We start from the raw sequence: 15,446 nt of genomic DNA on the forward strand, positions 1-15,446 counted from the left end.
GGAACTCACAGGAAGACTGTGAGAGGCGTTTGAGGGGTCTGAGAGAGATCCGAGTGGTTTCGCATGGAAGTGAGCAAAAGCTTGCAGGCAGCCGAAGGGGTACCGAGGGACTCCCACCTCCTCCCCGACCAACCGAGGGATGGAGGTGGAGTCTGATGGTTCCGGGTGGGAGAGAGGGGATGTCTACGAGGACTTGGGACCCGCTGAGGGCGCGGACGAGTCCGAGCGGGGAACCGGGATGATAGAGAGGGTGTCAGAAGCCTGGGATGGGGCATGTTTGGGAGCGTTTGGACGGGAGCACTAAAAGATGTCTGTGTGAGGACTGGAGTTAGAGGCGGATCCGACGGGTCCAGGATGGAGGTGTGTACCCTCCCCTGTAGGGAGAAAACTTTGGCGAGTTGTGGCATGTATGGTCACAGTTTGGGGAAGGGATCCTTTGCATGGAGATTTGGACAGGGCAGAGGATGTCCCCTAGGAGCCTGTGTGGAAGAGCTTGAGAAGGAAACTCCAGTTTGGGGGTGTGGAGGAGTAGGGGGCTGGCCGTGAGACGGGAGACGTGCGGAGGATGTTAGATAGAGAACCTTAAGCTGGAGAGGTGGGGTGTCAGGCATGCATACTGTAGAAAGGAGGAGACCTGGGATGGGGGCAGTGAGGAGGCATCTGGGGAGGAGGCATCTCAGAAGGATCCTGGGGGAAATGTGTTTGTGGAGTAGTTTGGAAGAGGGATGTGCCCTGGGATGATGGGTGGAAGCAGCCGGGGAGTTGGGCTGGGTTTTGTGACCTTGAGGAGCATGGGTCCATTTGCACAGTGCTTATTTTTTTTTAGTGGATCCTGGGGATCAGAGATGTGAGAATCTGAAGGGGTCCAGGGACAGCATGAGGTGTCTGAGGGTTCCTGGCCTGGGGTATTATTGGTAGAGGTTGTCAGTACCTGCTTCTAGCAGCCCGTCTTTCCTCAGCTGATTTGCTGTTTCCTATGTACCTGAGGTGGAGACTTAAATAAATAAATAACAAAAATTTTATCTATAGTGTGAATAGAGGCCTCTCTCCTCCAAATTCAAGGTATCTGAATACATCCCACAGTTCTCCGACCCCACTGGGCATCTTAGCTGTGTGGTAGCGGAGGTTCGGGGCTGGGCTGGGGGAGGAATCCTTATGTAAGTGCCCCTCGCTTCTGTGTTCATTTCTGTACTCTTCAAGCTCTTTCCCAGTTTACATGCCATTGGATCCTCTCAACACCCCATGAGGTAGGCAGGGCCATCGTCATTACCCTCATAATGATAAAACCAAAAAAATCAAACCCATTGCTGGAGAGTTGATTCCGACTCATAGCAACCCTGTAGGACAGAGTAGAACTTGCCCCATGGGGTTTCCAAGGCTGTAATCTTTCCGGAAGCAGACAGCTGCATCTTGCTCCTGCAGAGTGGCTGGTGGGTTCATACTGAGTGCTTAACCACTGTGCCACCAGGGCTCCTTCGATAATGATAGCAGCTGCCAATTATTGAGCATTTATAATGTGCTAGGCAGTGTATTAAGTACTTTAAATACACGCTATCATTTAATCCTTGCAATAGTCTGGGAGAGTGAGTGATATTTAGCCCCTCCCCCCATAAAAAAATCAGAAGAGGAAACAGACTTGAAGAGGGTAAATAATTTATCTAGGATCACAGCCCGTAAGCGGCAGAGCTGGCCTTTGGACTTTGAACCCATGTTCCGTACCTCTCTGCCACCGAGTACAGATGAGAAGACTGCCCTAGGGAAGCTCAGTGGCCTCCCAGAGTCACCCAAACAGTCAAAGTAGAGCTTGGACTGAATCCTGGTCTCTTGGGCCACACGCCTGTGTACCCGGCAGCACCCACCATACCACCTTCTCATCTTTGAGACTAACGAGTATAAAAACGTATGTGTACTCCCTCACGTGGTGACTCTTGAAGTTTAAGAGAACAGGTGGGTGGCACCCAGGAAGGCTGACCCCATCACTTACTTTGTACTTTTCTTTTGTTCTGTTACCCAGTTGCTGTGGAGTCGAGCTCGTGGCAACCCCATGTGTGTCAGTAGAACCGTGCTCCATAGGGTTTTCAGTGGCTGATTTTTCAGAAGTAGATCACCAGGCCTTTCTTCTGAGGCGCCTCTGAGTGGACTACAGCCTTTTGGTTAGCAGCTGAGCGCGGTAACCATTTGCACCACCCATGGATTCCTTTTGTTCTGTTACACACTAGTAAAAATTCAAACATCTCACAAGTGTACATATGATTAAAAAGGGAAAGCCCCCCCCTTGCTCCTTCCTTCACCCCTTCCTTACTCTTCTCTCCAGCACTTCTCAACGGTTATTTCTATAAAAGTAGTTCAGTTGTATGTGTGTATTTAATATATGAGATAATACTATCTGTATCACTTTGTGTCTTTCCTCATTTAATGATGTGTCATGTTCCTTTCCTATCCTCACACAGCTCTTCTTCATTATTTTTGATAACTACATAGTGTCCTGTTGTATGTTTGTCCCACCACTTATTTAATTTGACCCCTGTTGGTGGGTTTTTAGGTAGTTTCTGATTTTTCCCTCTCAGAAATGGCTGCCGTGATTGTCCTTGTGTCCTGTGTGAATATAAAGTAGCCTAGATGGGAGGAAGAGTAGAATAGATATGCTGATAAAGTGTGAATTGGCTCTGCCAAGTTTGCCCCTCCAGTTTTCACTGTCAGCAGCACGACTTCTTACACCCCTTTACTAGAGCATTTATCACCTACATAAGGTGGGCCTGCCATGAGAGCCTTTAGGGCCTGGACTGTGTTGAGTTTTTCTGATTCAGACTGAAGCTGAACATAGCTGCTCCCGGCACAGGGCCTGCTGTGCAGCCAGGGCTCAGTAAGTGTGTGGAACGACAGAAGAGGCAGCCTCTCGTGAGGTCCTGCCAGGAGGCACCTGAAATTTGGAGCAGAGAGGTGTTGTGGATGTGGTCTGGTAATAAGCAGGAATTTGCTAGAAGGGGGGATTCCGAGAAGTAGACCATGTGGTTTCTGCCCTTTAGAAACTTCCAGGCTAACTGAGGAAGCTGGTTTGCTCAGGAGAACAGTACAAGTTTGTGCACAGTTGTGTTCTCGATTATGTGGCATTTCTGGGATGGGAAGATTTTTGAGGACAGGAGGAACCTTTTGGGGCATTTCCTGCAGGAGCAGAGACAGAGATGCGACGAGCAACTGTGGTGCCAGCAGAGAAGGTGGAGCCATCCCCCTGCCCGCTCCCAGCCTCATGGGAGCTCTGCGGGACCCAGTGGGAATTCATCGTCACCAGGAGCCCCTGTAGCTTGGGACGGAGGTGTGTAGGAGCTACAGGGCTGGGCAGAAACGTTGGCAGCAGGGGGCTGGGGCAGAGGTAGAGAGAGGCCTCACTCCCCAGGGGCTGAGATGCTGAGGTTCCTCAGGAAGTTCTCTAGGTGCTGCCTGGCTGAAGCGAAGGAACAGCCGGAGGAGAGGTGGCAGGATGTGTCAGGATGGCTCTGGGGGCGTGTGTGTGTCCTGCCAGTCTGGCCAGAAGGAGTGCTGTGGGCAGATAGGGTGCGTTAGAGTACTTCTAGATCCCTGCCTTACCTGCCAGCCCCTGCGGGGGCTTTCCCGGATCATCCAGGTCTGGGAGACTGGCCACCAACACTTCCTCTTTGGGTGGGATCCCACTAGCATGAGACACTTCAGCCACATCTTTCTGGTTCTTTTTCCTCCGCTCTTGTCAGAGGAGCTGGGGAAGGGGCACAGGAGCAGAATGGCCAGAGCCAGATCCTCGTGTCATAATTAGCAGAAGGGAGGTAAGGACTTGATCTGGCAGCGAGGAGATGACAGGGGAGGCTGACAGAGCGTGAGGGCTGGGTGTGATTCTCCACTCCACTTTCTTCCCCCACAGACAACTGGTCACTGGTTCTTATCAATGCCACCTCCTTATTATGGCAGATCCACTCACCTCACTGCCTCTATCCTCCATCCTAGTCCTGGCTGCTCTCATTTCTCCCTGGAATTTCTGTGACCAATCTCTCTGTCTTTAATTGACCCCCCAGCCATCAGTTCTCCATGTTATAGCTTGAATTGCCTTTGTAACATGCAAACCCAGTTACATTTCTGTACCTAAAGCCCTTCCATGGCTTCCCTGTGCTCTCAGGATACACTTCCAACTCATTTAACTGATGCTGTGTGGTCCTTTGATGGACCTGTGCACATCACTCATTTTCCTCACTAACTCTGATCAGTGTGGCTGGACTATTGAGGGTTCCTTCAGCTTGCCAGGAAATCCTGGTGGTGTAATGGTTAAGAGTTCGGCTCCTAACCAAAAGGTCAGCAGTTGGAATCCATGAGGCGCTCCTTGGAAACCCTATGGGGCAGTTCTACTCTGTCCTTTAGAGTCACTACGAGGGGGAATGGACTCGACAGCAAGAGTTCGGTTTTTTGGTTTTTTGGCTTGCCAGGCACGCTTTACTTCCCCTGGCTAACTCCTACCCAGCCTCAGTTCTCAGCTGAACTGTCACTTCCTTAACTCCAGAAGTGGGTGGGTGTCCCTCCTCCCATAGCATTCTTCGCTACCTCACTGTGGCCTCATCACATTGTACGCGTCATATACTTTACTACTAAATTCTTGATTCAAGGTCTCATGTCTATAACCAATGACTTCCTAGAGCATGGATTCTAGCTTTTGATTGTGACAACTATGTCTTATGTCTTCCTAGGATATACTAGTTGTCACTGCTCATGCCTGTCTTTTACACTGTGGTGGTAAGAACCATGTATCTCCTCCATTATTCTGCCAGTGCCTCCCAAAGTACCTGACATGTGCTAGCAGTCTGTTATGAATTGAATTGTATCCCCCAAAAATATGTATTGTAAATCCTAATCTCCATACCTGTGGTTATAGGGAGTGGGTTTTCTTTGTTATGTTAATGAGACAGTATTAGTGTAGGATATGTCTTAAGTCAGTCTCTTTTGAGGTATGAAAGAGATTGAACAAGCAAGCAGGGATGGGGGAAGATAGACGCCACACCACATGAAGATCTCCAAGAAACAAGGACCTTTCCCCAGAACAGACAGGAGCCTTCCCCTGGAGCTGGCATCCTGAATTTGGACTTCTAGCCTCCTAAACTGTGAGAAAATAAATTTCTGTTTGTGACAGCCACCCACTTGTCGTATTTTTTATAGCAGCACTGGATCACTAAGACAGTCGCTATGTAGTGTTGAGCATTGAACAAATGTCGGCTCTCACAGGCGGTACCAGGGCTGGGAAGTAGAAGGATCGCTCATGGAGTCCCAGAAGGGCAGGGAGGATGGTGAGGAGATCACCTGGGGCTTGTGCTTGGTGATCTTCCTTTTCTTCTCCACCCCCTCCCCACCACATAAATGACTCATAAGCAGAGTAGATTTGGGTGACCAAGACACAAAGGACAAAAATTCAGACTTCAGAGATGTTGACCATATGTGAGTCCACCTCTCTGTTCTTAGATATTTATGCTCATAAATATTGATTTTAGGAGCAGCCCTGATGCAGTGGTTAAGCACTCAGCTGCTAACCCAAAGGTTAGTGGTTCAAGCCCACCAGCTGCTCCATGGGAGAAAAGACCTGGCGATCTGCTCCCATATCACAGTCTTGGAAACCCTATGGGGCAGTTCTGCTGTGCCCTGTTGGGTTGCTATAAGTTGGAATCAACTCAGTGGCAACAGGCTTGGTTTTTTGGTTTAAAGTATAAAATGAAAAAGTGTTAAGAGGAAAAGAAATCCCATTATCTCAGTGACAGGTGAAGTTTCTTTTACATAGCACACCTGACAACATGTAATTGTGTATTGTTTCTCCCAATGTGTAAGTCCATCCCATTCAAAGCCGTGTCCTCAGTATACGTGGTGTGGGGGATTAGTAAATATTTGTGAATAAATAAATGAATGGATGATCTTTTGTCATGCTTTAATGCACGTGTATCTCTTTTTATTTATTCACAAGGAAACATGCTATTCATACTACTCTGAACTTTGCTTTTTGCCACTTGAGAATATACTTTGGCAGTCTTTCTGTTTGGGCATGCAGGTAGTCCCCAACTTACGAAGGGGTTCTCTTCCCATGACTCTGCCGTAAGTCGGCTCTTATATCTCATTTTTTTTGTTCTTTATTATTGCCTTTGTTTGCTTATAAATCTGGTCTTTATTTGTCTTTGGGGGTTGACATGAGAATGATAAAATCAGTAAATTATGGCTGCAACATCGTGTGTAGTACGTATTACTAAGGACAAGATATGTTAAAAAAAAGACGATCATAAGTGTGGGTTGTAACTCGAATACAATGTAAGTTTTATATGTGTATGTGGTATTTTTTAAAACGACTGTCTAGTTTTACATTCTATAAGGAGAAAAAATGGTTTAGCCAGCTTTCTAGTTAACCAGTCCCTTAATGGGCATTTTAGGAGCCCAGGTGGTGCAGTGGTTAAGCACTTGGCTACTAACCCAGCAGAACGGTCGGTGGTTCGAACCCACCAGCTGTTCCGTGGGAGAAAGGCTTAGTGATCTGTTCCCATAAAGAGTACAGCCTTGGAAACTCTATGGGCAGAATCGACCCAACGGCAATGGGTAAGGGATATTTAGTTGCTTCTAGTTTTCTTGCCATTACAAACAATGCTGCATACAGGTACATACAGGTAGGCGTAGCATTGCAGGCATGCCCGGAGAATAAAATTCCTACAGGTGGAACTGCTGGGACAAAAGGAATGTACATTTAACATTTTTATAGATATTGCCAGATCGCCCTCAGGAAAGGTGGCGTCAGTTTATGAGCCCTTCAATAATGTATGGGTATGTGTGTGCCAGTTTCCCCAGGCCCCGGCCACTGCGAAGTTACTCAGTCTGTGTTCAGTTCTCTGCTAACCTTGAGAGACAGACCTGGTTCCGCAGGCATGGCAGTAGCGCTGTGGGCACAGGCCGTGCTGTGCTCCAGGGAGAGGGGGTGTGGATGGGTCCGGGCCCTGTAAGCCCTGAGGAGAGGGAGAGCAGTGTGGGCATGCATCTGAGAAGGCTGCCTAGAGGAGATGTCCGGAGCTAGACTTTGAGAAGGAGCCAAAACTAAACCAAACCCTTTGTTGTTGAGTTGATTCCAACTTACAGCCACCCTATAAAAAAAAAAAAATTTTTTTCTATAGGTGGAGTAAAATTGCCCCATGGGGTTTTCAAGGTGGTAATCTTTATGAAAGCAGACTGCCACATCCTTCTACCTTGGAGCCACTGGTGGGTTTGAACCGCCGACCTTTCAGTTAGCAGCTGAGCTCTTAACCGCTGTGCTACCTGGGCTCATTTGAGAAGGAACAGGGGCTGGAAAAGATGTCTGGGGCCAGATTGGAGGCTTCCGGGAGAGCTGATGAAGTTCTTCAGCAGGCATGTGGAGCTTGGCCCTAGGAAGATGCAGCTGGCCAAGGGGGCAGGAGGCCCGTAACCCACAGGTCTCCCTGCTTAAATGGTCTCAAGTCTCAGAGAGATCCTAGCTCCCCTACAGAACCAGGCCTGTTTTGAAGTTGTAGAAGAATGGACGGGGAGAATATAAATAATAAGAGAGGTAGGAGCTAGCATTATTAGCCTTTATTCTGTGCCAAGCCTTGGACCGAGAGGAACTTAACACCTGAAACCCTTATAACAAGCCTAAGGGCTAGGTGTTTCGTGAGCCTCATTTCCAAGAGGGGGACACGGAGGCCTGAGATCATGCAGCCAGGAAGTGGCTGAGCTGGGCCCCTGGGCTGGGAGACGGAGCCCTTGGGGAGAAGCCAGGAATAAGCTGGATGCCAAGGACTTTGGCAGAAGGGCCATCTGGTTATGGTCAGGGGCCAGGATCCTGCCTAGAAGATCGTTGGCCCAATTTCTCCAAACAACCTGTTGTCAGACCAGGACAGACTGAGATAGCCCAAGCCACCAGATGGTGTGACATGGTCGACAGGAGCCCTGGGTCCTGTCTGTGGCACGTCTCTCTCACTCCCTGGGCAGACTTCAGCGGGATGGTGCTCGCACGAAGCTTTTGCATTGGAGCAGGAGCTGAGCCGAGCCACCCACTCTTGTCCCTGAGCTCCAGAAGTAACTTCCTACGCTTCCCAGAGACAGATGCTGTGGTAGGAATAGTGGGACACCACCTCCACCAGCAACCTTGGGGATAGCACTTGCCTTGGGGTGAGAGTGGGAGTGAGAAGGGGGAGTTCAGGCTGTTAATCCCTGCCTCCACCACCTTCATCCCTCAACCTGCCTTCTCCCCAAAAGCCAGCAGTCGCTTTTAGTTCAGGCTTAAGGACTCCTCTCCAGGCCTTTTACTGTGGGTGACATGGCATGGGCCCTAGAAACAGAGTCAGCATCCGTCTCACTGCTCCACTGACTCCTGGCATGAGGAAGTGGCTGCCACACAGCCTTGTGGGGGCTGCAGCTGGCTGTGCCTGAGGGAGAGCCTGAGCCGTGCGGCCTCCTGTTCCATTCTCTCTTCCTCCACTCTCCTCCTTTCTTCCCTGCAGGCTCAGGTGGCGTTCCTCCAGGGAGAAAGAAAAGGGCAAGAGAATCTAAAGACAGACCTGGTGCGGCGGATCAAGATGCTGGAATATGCACTGAAGCAGGAAAGGTGAGCCCCCTGGCCTGGCCCTGTCTTCTGAGGAGTCAGGCCCATACACGAGGGTCAGGAGGCCGTCAGACTGCACTGTCCTCTGCGCCTTATTCTTCTAGACTGAGGGAGGTTTGGGGCCAAGTGTTCTCCCCATCATCCCAGGCCTGTATGGCTGCTAGGGGAGCGGGACGAAATGAAACCTAGTGCCCTGGGCACCGGAGTTGGTAGGGTTCAGAATAGACACCAATAACAATACCAGTACTAATGGTGGCTCAGTGTGCCACACACTGCCAAACGCTTTCTATTCATTATCTCACTTAGCCCTTCCAGTAGCTTAATGAGATTGGTGTCAGCCCTGTTTCCCATAAGGAACTGAGGCTTCAAGAGAGTGAATGCTTCCTCAAGGATTCATAGAGCTGGGCTAGAAAGCCAGCCTGCCTGACTCCAAAGAGCGGGTTCTTAACCACAGTGTTAAGGCTCTATCTTGCCTCCCCCATCAGGGTTGCTTCCTAGCCAGGTGGGGGAGGAAGCAGGATAGGAAAGGAGTAGGGGGAGTTCAGCCTTGGAGGCAGGAGGATGGGTTAGGCAGAGGCCCAGGGATTTGGGAATCTGAGGTGAGTTTTGGGATTCCTGAAGTGAGTATACTCTTCCGTGTCTCTCATTTGTTAATCATTTGCTCTTATAGGGCCAAATATCATAAACTCAAGTTCGGGACAGACCTGAACCAGGGGGAGAAGAGACCAGATCTGTCAGAACAAGGTACCACTCTCTGATTGCCCCCACCTTGCCCACTGCCTCCCCAAAAGCTGCATGCCATGGGGAAGTGTAAGGGTGGAGGGGCACTCGCCTCTTCCCTTGCCCCTGTAGAAAGCAGCATTGGCCGTGGGGGCTGGGGAGGAATCTCATTCCCAATATCCATCCCCTGGGCTGGATTACTTTGTGCCGAGTGCTGTGCTGTGCTGGGCCCCCAGGGGTTGGATCGTGGGGAAGCAGGCCAGGCCTGTCTGCTGTCCCCCTGTAGAAGTCGAGACAGACAAAAGCAGGCGGATCCCTGCACCCTGTGGGGGCAATGTGAGATAGCCTGTTTATAGGGCACTGGGGAGGATGTCAGGGAAGAGGCAGCATTTGAACTGGGGTTTTCAGTTATGCATCCAGTCATTCATCAAAACGATATTTGTTGGGTGCCGGCTTTGTGTCAGAAATCAGGAACTCAGCAAGATGGACACAGGCCCTGCTGTAGGCTCCCTTAGAGCCTCGGCTCCTTGAAAGAGCAAACAGTGCAGCAGCAGAGGAGTTGGGGGTGGTGTTCCAGGGAAGAGTGAGGACAGACACGTGGAGACGTGAGAACGGCAGGTTAGGGGGCATGGCGCTGTCCAGTGTGACTGGAACAAATGGTGGAGGTAGCAGGGTGGGCAGAGTAGTGGTGGACATCTGGCTTAGACAAACTCTAAAGGCCTTAAATGCTAGGCTAATAGCGATTGTTGTTGTTTATTGTGAGACTCCTGGTGCTAGGCCATAAGTGCCACAAGGACAGGGGTGTTTGTTTACTGATGTAGCCCTGGCACCCAGCCAGACACATTGTAGCTGCTGGATAAAGGTTTGATGAATAAAAGAATGAATTATCTAATTTAATCTCACAGTGATCCCAAGAGGTAGTTACTGCTGTTATTAACCTTATTTGTCAGTAGAGGAAACGGAGGCTAAGACAGGTTGGCAGGCTCACATAGGCTCTGCTGGGAAGCGGCAGAGCGGGACTCAAACCCAGGTCTGCTCATTCTCTTAGAATCAGGCCAGCCTTTTGAGTAGAAAAATCATGTACTGAGGTCTGAGTTTTAACATGACTGCGGGGTGGGGACGGTTTGGAGAAGGACCAGTCAGGAGACAAGAGATGGAGGAGCACTTTGAGGAAGGAGACTCAGAATGGAGGGGAGCAGGGAGGTTTCAAACCACTGAGGAAGTGGGCTCTGCAGGACCCTGTGACCAATTTGGATTTGAGGGTTGAAGGAGGAGGGGGTGATGGGGAAGTGGTGGGTCCCTGACCAAGACAGCCTGCCTCCTCTCTCTTCCCCATCAGTCTCCAATGGCCCTGTGGAATCGGTCACCCTGGAAAACAGCCCGCTGGTGTGGAAGGAGGGGCGACAGCTTCTCCGACAGTGAGTGTGGGGGTGGGGGGGAGAGGGGGGACAGCATGTTTGGCTTGAGAGATAGACCCAAAGACTCCACAGTCCTTCCTGTCCCCATCTGGGACAGTGACATATCAGGATCTCAGCTGGCCTCAGCTGGGATGGCCTGTCACCCTGTGGGTGGAGCCCTGCTTGAGGAGAGGGAGATGGGGGCTCCTGCCTGAGGGAGAAGGGAAGACAGGGAACCCTACACTTGGAAAGTTGTTCTTAAGTTTCTGTAGCATTTTTAAAGTATTTGTTAGTTTGCTTTTGTTACTAAAGAGATTTATGTGTTTTAAGAAACTTGAAAAATACAGGGAAGCACAGAGGGAAAAAAAATCACTCAATTCCATCACCCAAGGAAATTTCATGTCCCCATAAATATTATGGCACGTATGCACTCAGCGTCTTCCATGGCTGTATATATGTGTGTGCACGCGCAGGCTTTATAAAAACAGGGATTTACTCCTCACAATACTTTGTAAGACACCGCTTTTGCTAAGTATCATGAACATCTTTCCATATAAATGAGATATGTCATATAGGAAATATTTTGGTAACAAAACACTTGCCATTTCTACAATCTTCGCACATACCAAAACCAAACCAAGCCCCTTGCCTTGAGTTGATCCAACTCTAAGTAACTCTATAGGACAGAATAGAACTGCCCCATAGGGTTTACAAGGCTATAATATTTACCGAAGCAGGCTGCCACATCTTTTTCTGCAGAACAGCTGGTGGTTTGAGCCACTGGCCTTTCGGTTAGCAGCTGAGTGCTTAACCACTGCACCACCGGGGCTCGTTTATTTCATATGTACAGTTTAATGGATGTGTCATATTTTAATAACTATAGTAGTCTGTCATGTGGATAGCTATGACTTTCTACAGCCAATCCCTTGTGGGGAATTTCACTGAGGGCTCGTTTAACGTCTTGGTACTAGGAGCAATGTGAGAAACACCAGGAATCGATTTATGCATATGCTTGACTTCCTTAAGCTAAATATTTACAAGTGCACTTGCTGGCTTACAGTGTGTGCACCCAATACCAACAAAGTGATAGTAGTAACAGGGAACACTTACCCAGTACCTATTACGTGCCTGGCACCATGCTACACATTTTCTGTACCTTGATTCCTCACAGAAGTCCTGTGAGGTATAACTCCCAGTCTTACCCTCATTTTTCCAGGTGAAAAAACTGAGGTGCAGCAGAGTGAAGTGTTTGCCTAACGTCACACAGTCAGTAAGGGGAGGGTCCGAGATCTGAACTTAGACAGCCCAATCTCAGAGCCCAAGCCCTTACCCGTGATGCCTGCCTGCCACTCTGCTGGCAGGGAGGTGGGAGCCTCGGGCACACGTGGGGCACGCTGGAGACAAGCAGATACAGACAGGGCAGTGTGATGTGAGAGAAGCAGTTCGGCCTCCCAGAGGGGCAGGTCTTCAGAAAAGGTCCCAGCGGAGGAGTCTCTGAGGACCAGCAAGGGCCTTTTCAAATTTTTTGAAGCACCAGTACCCATACACTGGCTCTTTTTCTTTCTTAGTTTTAGATCAGTTCCAGCTGTCTTAAATTTTCTTAATTGTAGAAGTAATAAATGCTTATTGGTAGAAGTAAGTAGAGTAAATTGCAAACCAAAACCTACCGCTGTTGAGTCTACTGCGACTCATAGCAGCCCTGCAGGGCAGAGTGGAACTGCCCCACGGGGTTTCTAAGCCTGTAAATCTTCACAGAAGCAGACTGCCACATCTTTCTCCCACAGAGAGGCTGATGAATTGGAACCACTGACCTTCTGGTTGGCAGCTGAGCACTTTAACCGCTGCACCACCAGGGCTCCTTATAAATTGTAAAAGTTCCTTTTAAATCCCTAATCCCATTTTCTAGAGGTCACTGCTGTTAAGTTTAGCGTGTGTCTTCCTAGGCCTGTTGGAGGGGCATAACGGAGATGCGTGGCTCTGTGTGTGCTGTGTATTTATATACACGTCTGTCTGTTTTTTAAACAACTTGAATCATGCTGAACCTATAACTTAGAGTTTTCGTTCAGCTGTTTCTCATGGTCACCCTCGCTTGGCACTGCCTCCTTTGTCTTCTGCCTAGTGTCCTCATCAGTAATTGCTTACACAGCCCCCATCAGTGGACATTGAGGCTGGTCCCTGCCTTTCAGCTCTCCCAGATGGCATCTGGGTGAACGTCCTTGCACAGTCACATCAGGCATGCACGCAGAGTGTTCTCCCCCAACGAGCCTCACAAGCGAGACTGCTGGGTCCAGGGGGTGCTTAGCTTACAATTTTGGTATCTCCCCAGAATAGTTGCCCTCCTGAAAGGCTCTCTCAGTGCGTATAGCCCCCTGCAGTGCAGAGCGAAGCCCAGGGGAAGTCTGACCCGAGCTGGCTGTGCCCCCGCAGGTACCTGGAAGAGGTGGGCTACACGGACACCATCCTGGACATGCGGTCAAAGCGTGTGCGCTCCCTGCTGGGCCGCTCACTGGAGCTCAACGGGGCCATGGAACCCAGCGAAGGGGGCCCAAGGGCCACGCCAGGCCCTGGGGTGCTTAGCGGGGGCGAGTCACTGCTGGTGCGGCAGATCGAGGAGCAGATCAAGAGGTAAGCCCTCCGGCTTGTTTGTTCCATCCCGCTGCCCCTCACATCTGACAAAGGCCAATGTCAGAAACATCAACCGGTGTTCCCAGGCGCTCTGGTGGCCACTTCTCCTCCCAGAGTACATTGTGGGCTCACTGATTCTGGAAGCCTCTGTCCTGTCATTGCTAGATGCCCAGGATTCTGTTCTTTGTCCCTGTCCACTTTCCTGTGGCTTCAGCCATTGTGCCCCAGCCTCATTTTTAGCCTAGCCTCTCACAAGGCCCAGGCCTGGATACGTTGCCCTGCAGACATCGAGCACCTACTGAAGGCAGATCCTAGGTGACACGCCAAGGACACAGTGGGAAACATAACAGGCATGGGCACCGCCCTCGAGGAGCCCTTATTTGTTCATTCTTTCATCCAATACTTGTTATTCGTCAGAATAAATAATATATCGTTAGGTGATGATAAATGCAATGAAGAAAAGAAAGGCAAAAAGAAAGAGCGATGAGAGGCATAGTACTATTCTGGATGGGGTGGACAGGGAGGACCTCTGTTGAGTTGACATTTGAGCGGAGAAGTGGATGACATGGAAGGTGGGCCACACAGATAGCTGGAAGAATGTCCCAGGCAGAGCAAGAGCAGAAAGGCCAGGGTGACGGGAGCAGAGTTGAAATCTCAGGAGTCAGATCAAATAGGACCTCACCAGCTGTTGTAAGGAGTTTGGGTTCTTTTCTGCAGGTTGTGGGAAGCCAGTGGTTTTGGGCTGAGGTGTGGCATAATCTGATAAAACTTGGTCTGATTTGAGAAGGCCAGCCTGGAGGAGGGCCTGGGGGGATGCAGGGAGACAGGTTAGGGGCCCATGACATGAGTCCAGGTGACAGGCTTTAGAAATGGAGAAGGTAAGAAGTGGTTAGACTCCCAATAACACTTCTAGGGTCAAGTCAGCACTGTTTAATGGATTGGATGTAGGGGAGAGAAGAAGCTGAGGGTGATTCCAGGGTTTGGTCTGAGCATCTGGGAGCAGCTTTTTACTGACAACGGGGCCATGAGGAGTGGAACATCAAGCGGTCCGTTAGGACACACGGTGCCTGTTTGACATCCAGTTGGAGTTGCTAAGTAGCCGGTGTGGCATGCAGGGCAGGTGTCTGCCTCCTCAGCCGGTCTCTAGTTCTTCCCCAGCTGACTGCCATGGGGCAGTTGACAGAACTCTTTAGAACATTATAGTCATGGCAGAAAGAGGGCTGTTTGCATTTACCTGTAGTTTGAATCCCTCCTGCTTTCTACCTTGGGGTCAGGCTCAGCGAATGCCTCCTTTGCTAACTTGTCATCCACGGGGAGGCAGGAAGCTGATGACCAGGAGGTGCCAGGGGCTCCTGGGGCTAGTGCAGACTGCGTTCTGTGGCCAGGCTGCTGTGGGTGCACGCGCGTCTGGAGCAGCCAGTTCCTCTTTCCTTCTGGGGGCGTTTCCGGCCACGTGCTGACCTGCAGTTGTGGTTTGACCAGGCCCTGGGAACAGATCTGCTGCGTCAGTGGCACTTTCTCAGCCAGCTTGCCTTCTGACTCAGCACGTGTGGGGAAATGGGCGGTCAGGGTTGGGGCTAGTCCTTGGGAACCTGCTTTGGGAGCTCAATGAGGAGCAGGGCCCCATCTGTGGTCTGGGTGAGGGTTCAGGTTGGGGCAGGCATGTCTCTGAGATTAGGCTCAGGGCTCCAGGTATGACAGAGTTAGGGGTGCTTTAGGGTCAGGGTTAGGCTTAGGTGCTCAAGATCTGGGTCCAGGCTCCAGCCACCAGGCCTCAACCCCTTCCCCTCTGGGCTTTGTCACCTAGCAGGACTAACACCCCCTCGTCCCCCTGTCGGTTAGGAATGCAGCAGGCAAAGACGGCAAAGAGCGCTTGGGTGGCTCGGTGCTAGAGCAGATCCCCTTCCTGCAGAACTGTGAGGACGAGGACAGCGACGAGGACGACGAGCTGGACAGTGTGCAGCACAAGAAGCAGCGTGTGAAGGTGAGCCCATGGCCAGAGGACGCTCCCCTGCCTGCCCCTGGTCTGGGACAAACACCGACAGGGCAGTTCTGGGCTGTATGCATGGCTTCATCGCCTCCCTTCCAGAGTCCCTGTCTCCTCCTCC

The 15,446-nt window shown here is 50.5% G+C and overlaps 1 protein-coding gene across 2 annotated transcripts in view; it reads left to right on the forward strand.

The window, feature by feature from the left end:
* The window catches only part of STRN4 (striatin 4), a 30,477-nt gene that overhangs the window by 806 nt on the left and 14,225 nt on the right, over nucleotides 1–15,446 (forward strand). For both annotated transcript variants that reach the window (XM_049900683.1, XM_049900684.1), the window contains exons 2-6: nucleotides 8,496–8,599; nucleotides 9,267–9,340; nucleotides 10,656–10,734; nucleotides 13,141–13,338; nucleotides 15,181–15,322. In XM_049900683.1, coding sequence (XP_049756640.1) covers nucleotides 8,496–8,599; nucleotides 9,267–9,340; nucleotides 10,656–10,734; nucleotides 13,141–13,338; nucleotides 15,181–15,322 — 597 coding nt within the window. The remainder of the gene's footprint in view (nucleotides 1–8,495; nucleotides 8,600–9,266; nucleotides 9,341–10,655; nucleotides 10,735–13,140; nucleotides 13,339–15,180; nucleotides 15,323–15,446) is intronic.

This window comes from Elephas maximus, chromosome 11 (genome assembly GCF_024166365.1).
Source record: "Elephas maximus indicus isolate mEleMax1 chromosome 11, mEleMax1 primary haplotype, whole genome shotgun sequence".
Classification (NCBI taxonomy): domain Eukaryota; kingdom Metazoa; phylum Chordata; class Mammalia; order Proboscidea; family Elephantidae; genus Elephas; species Elephas maximus.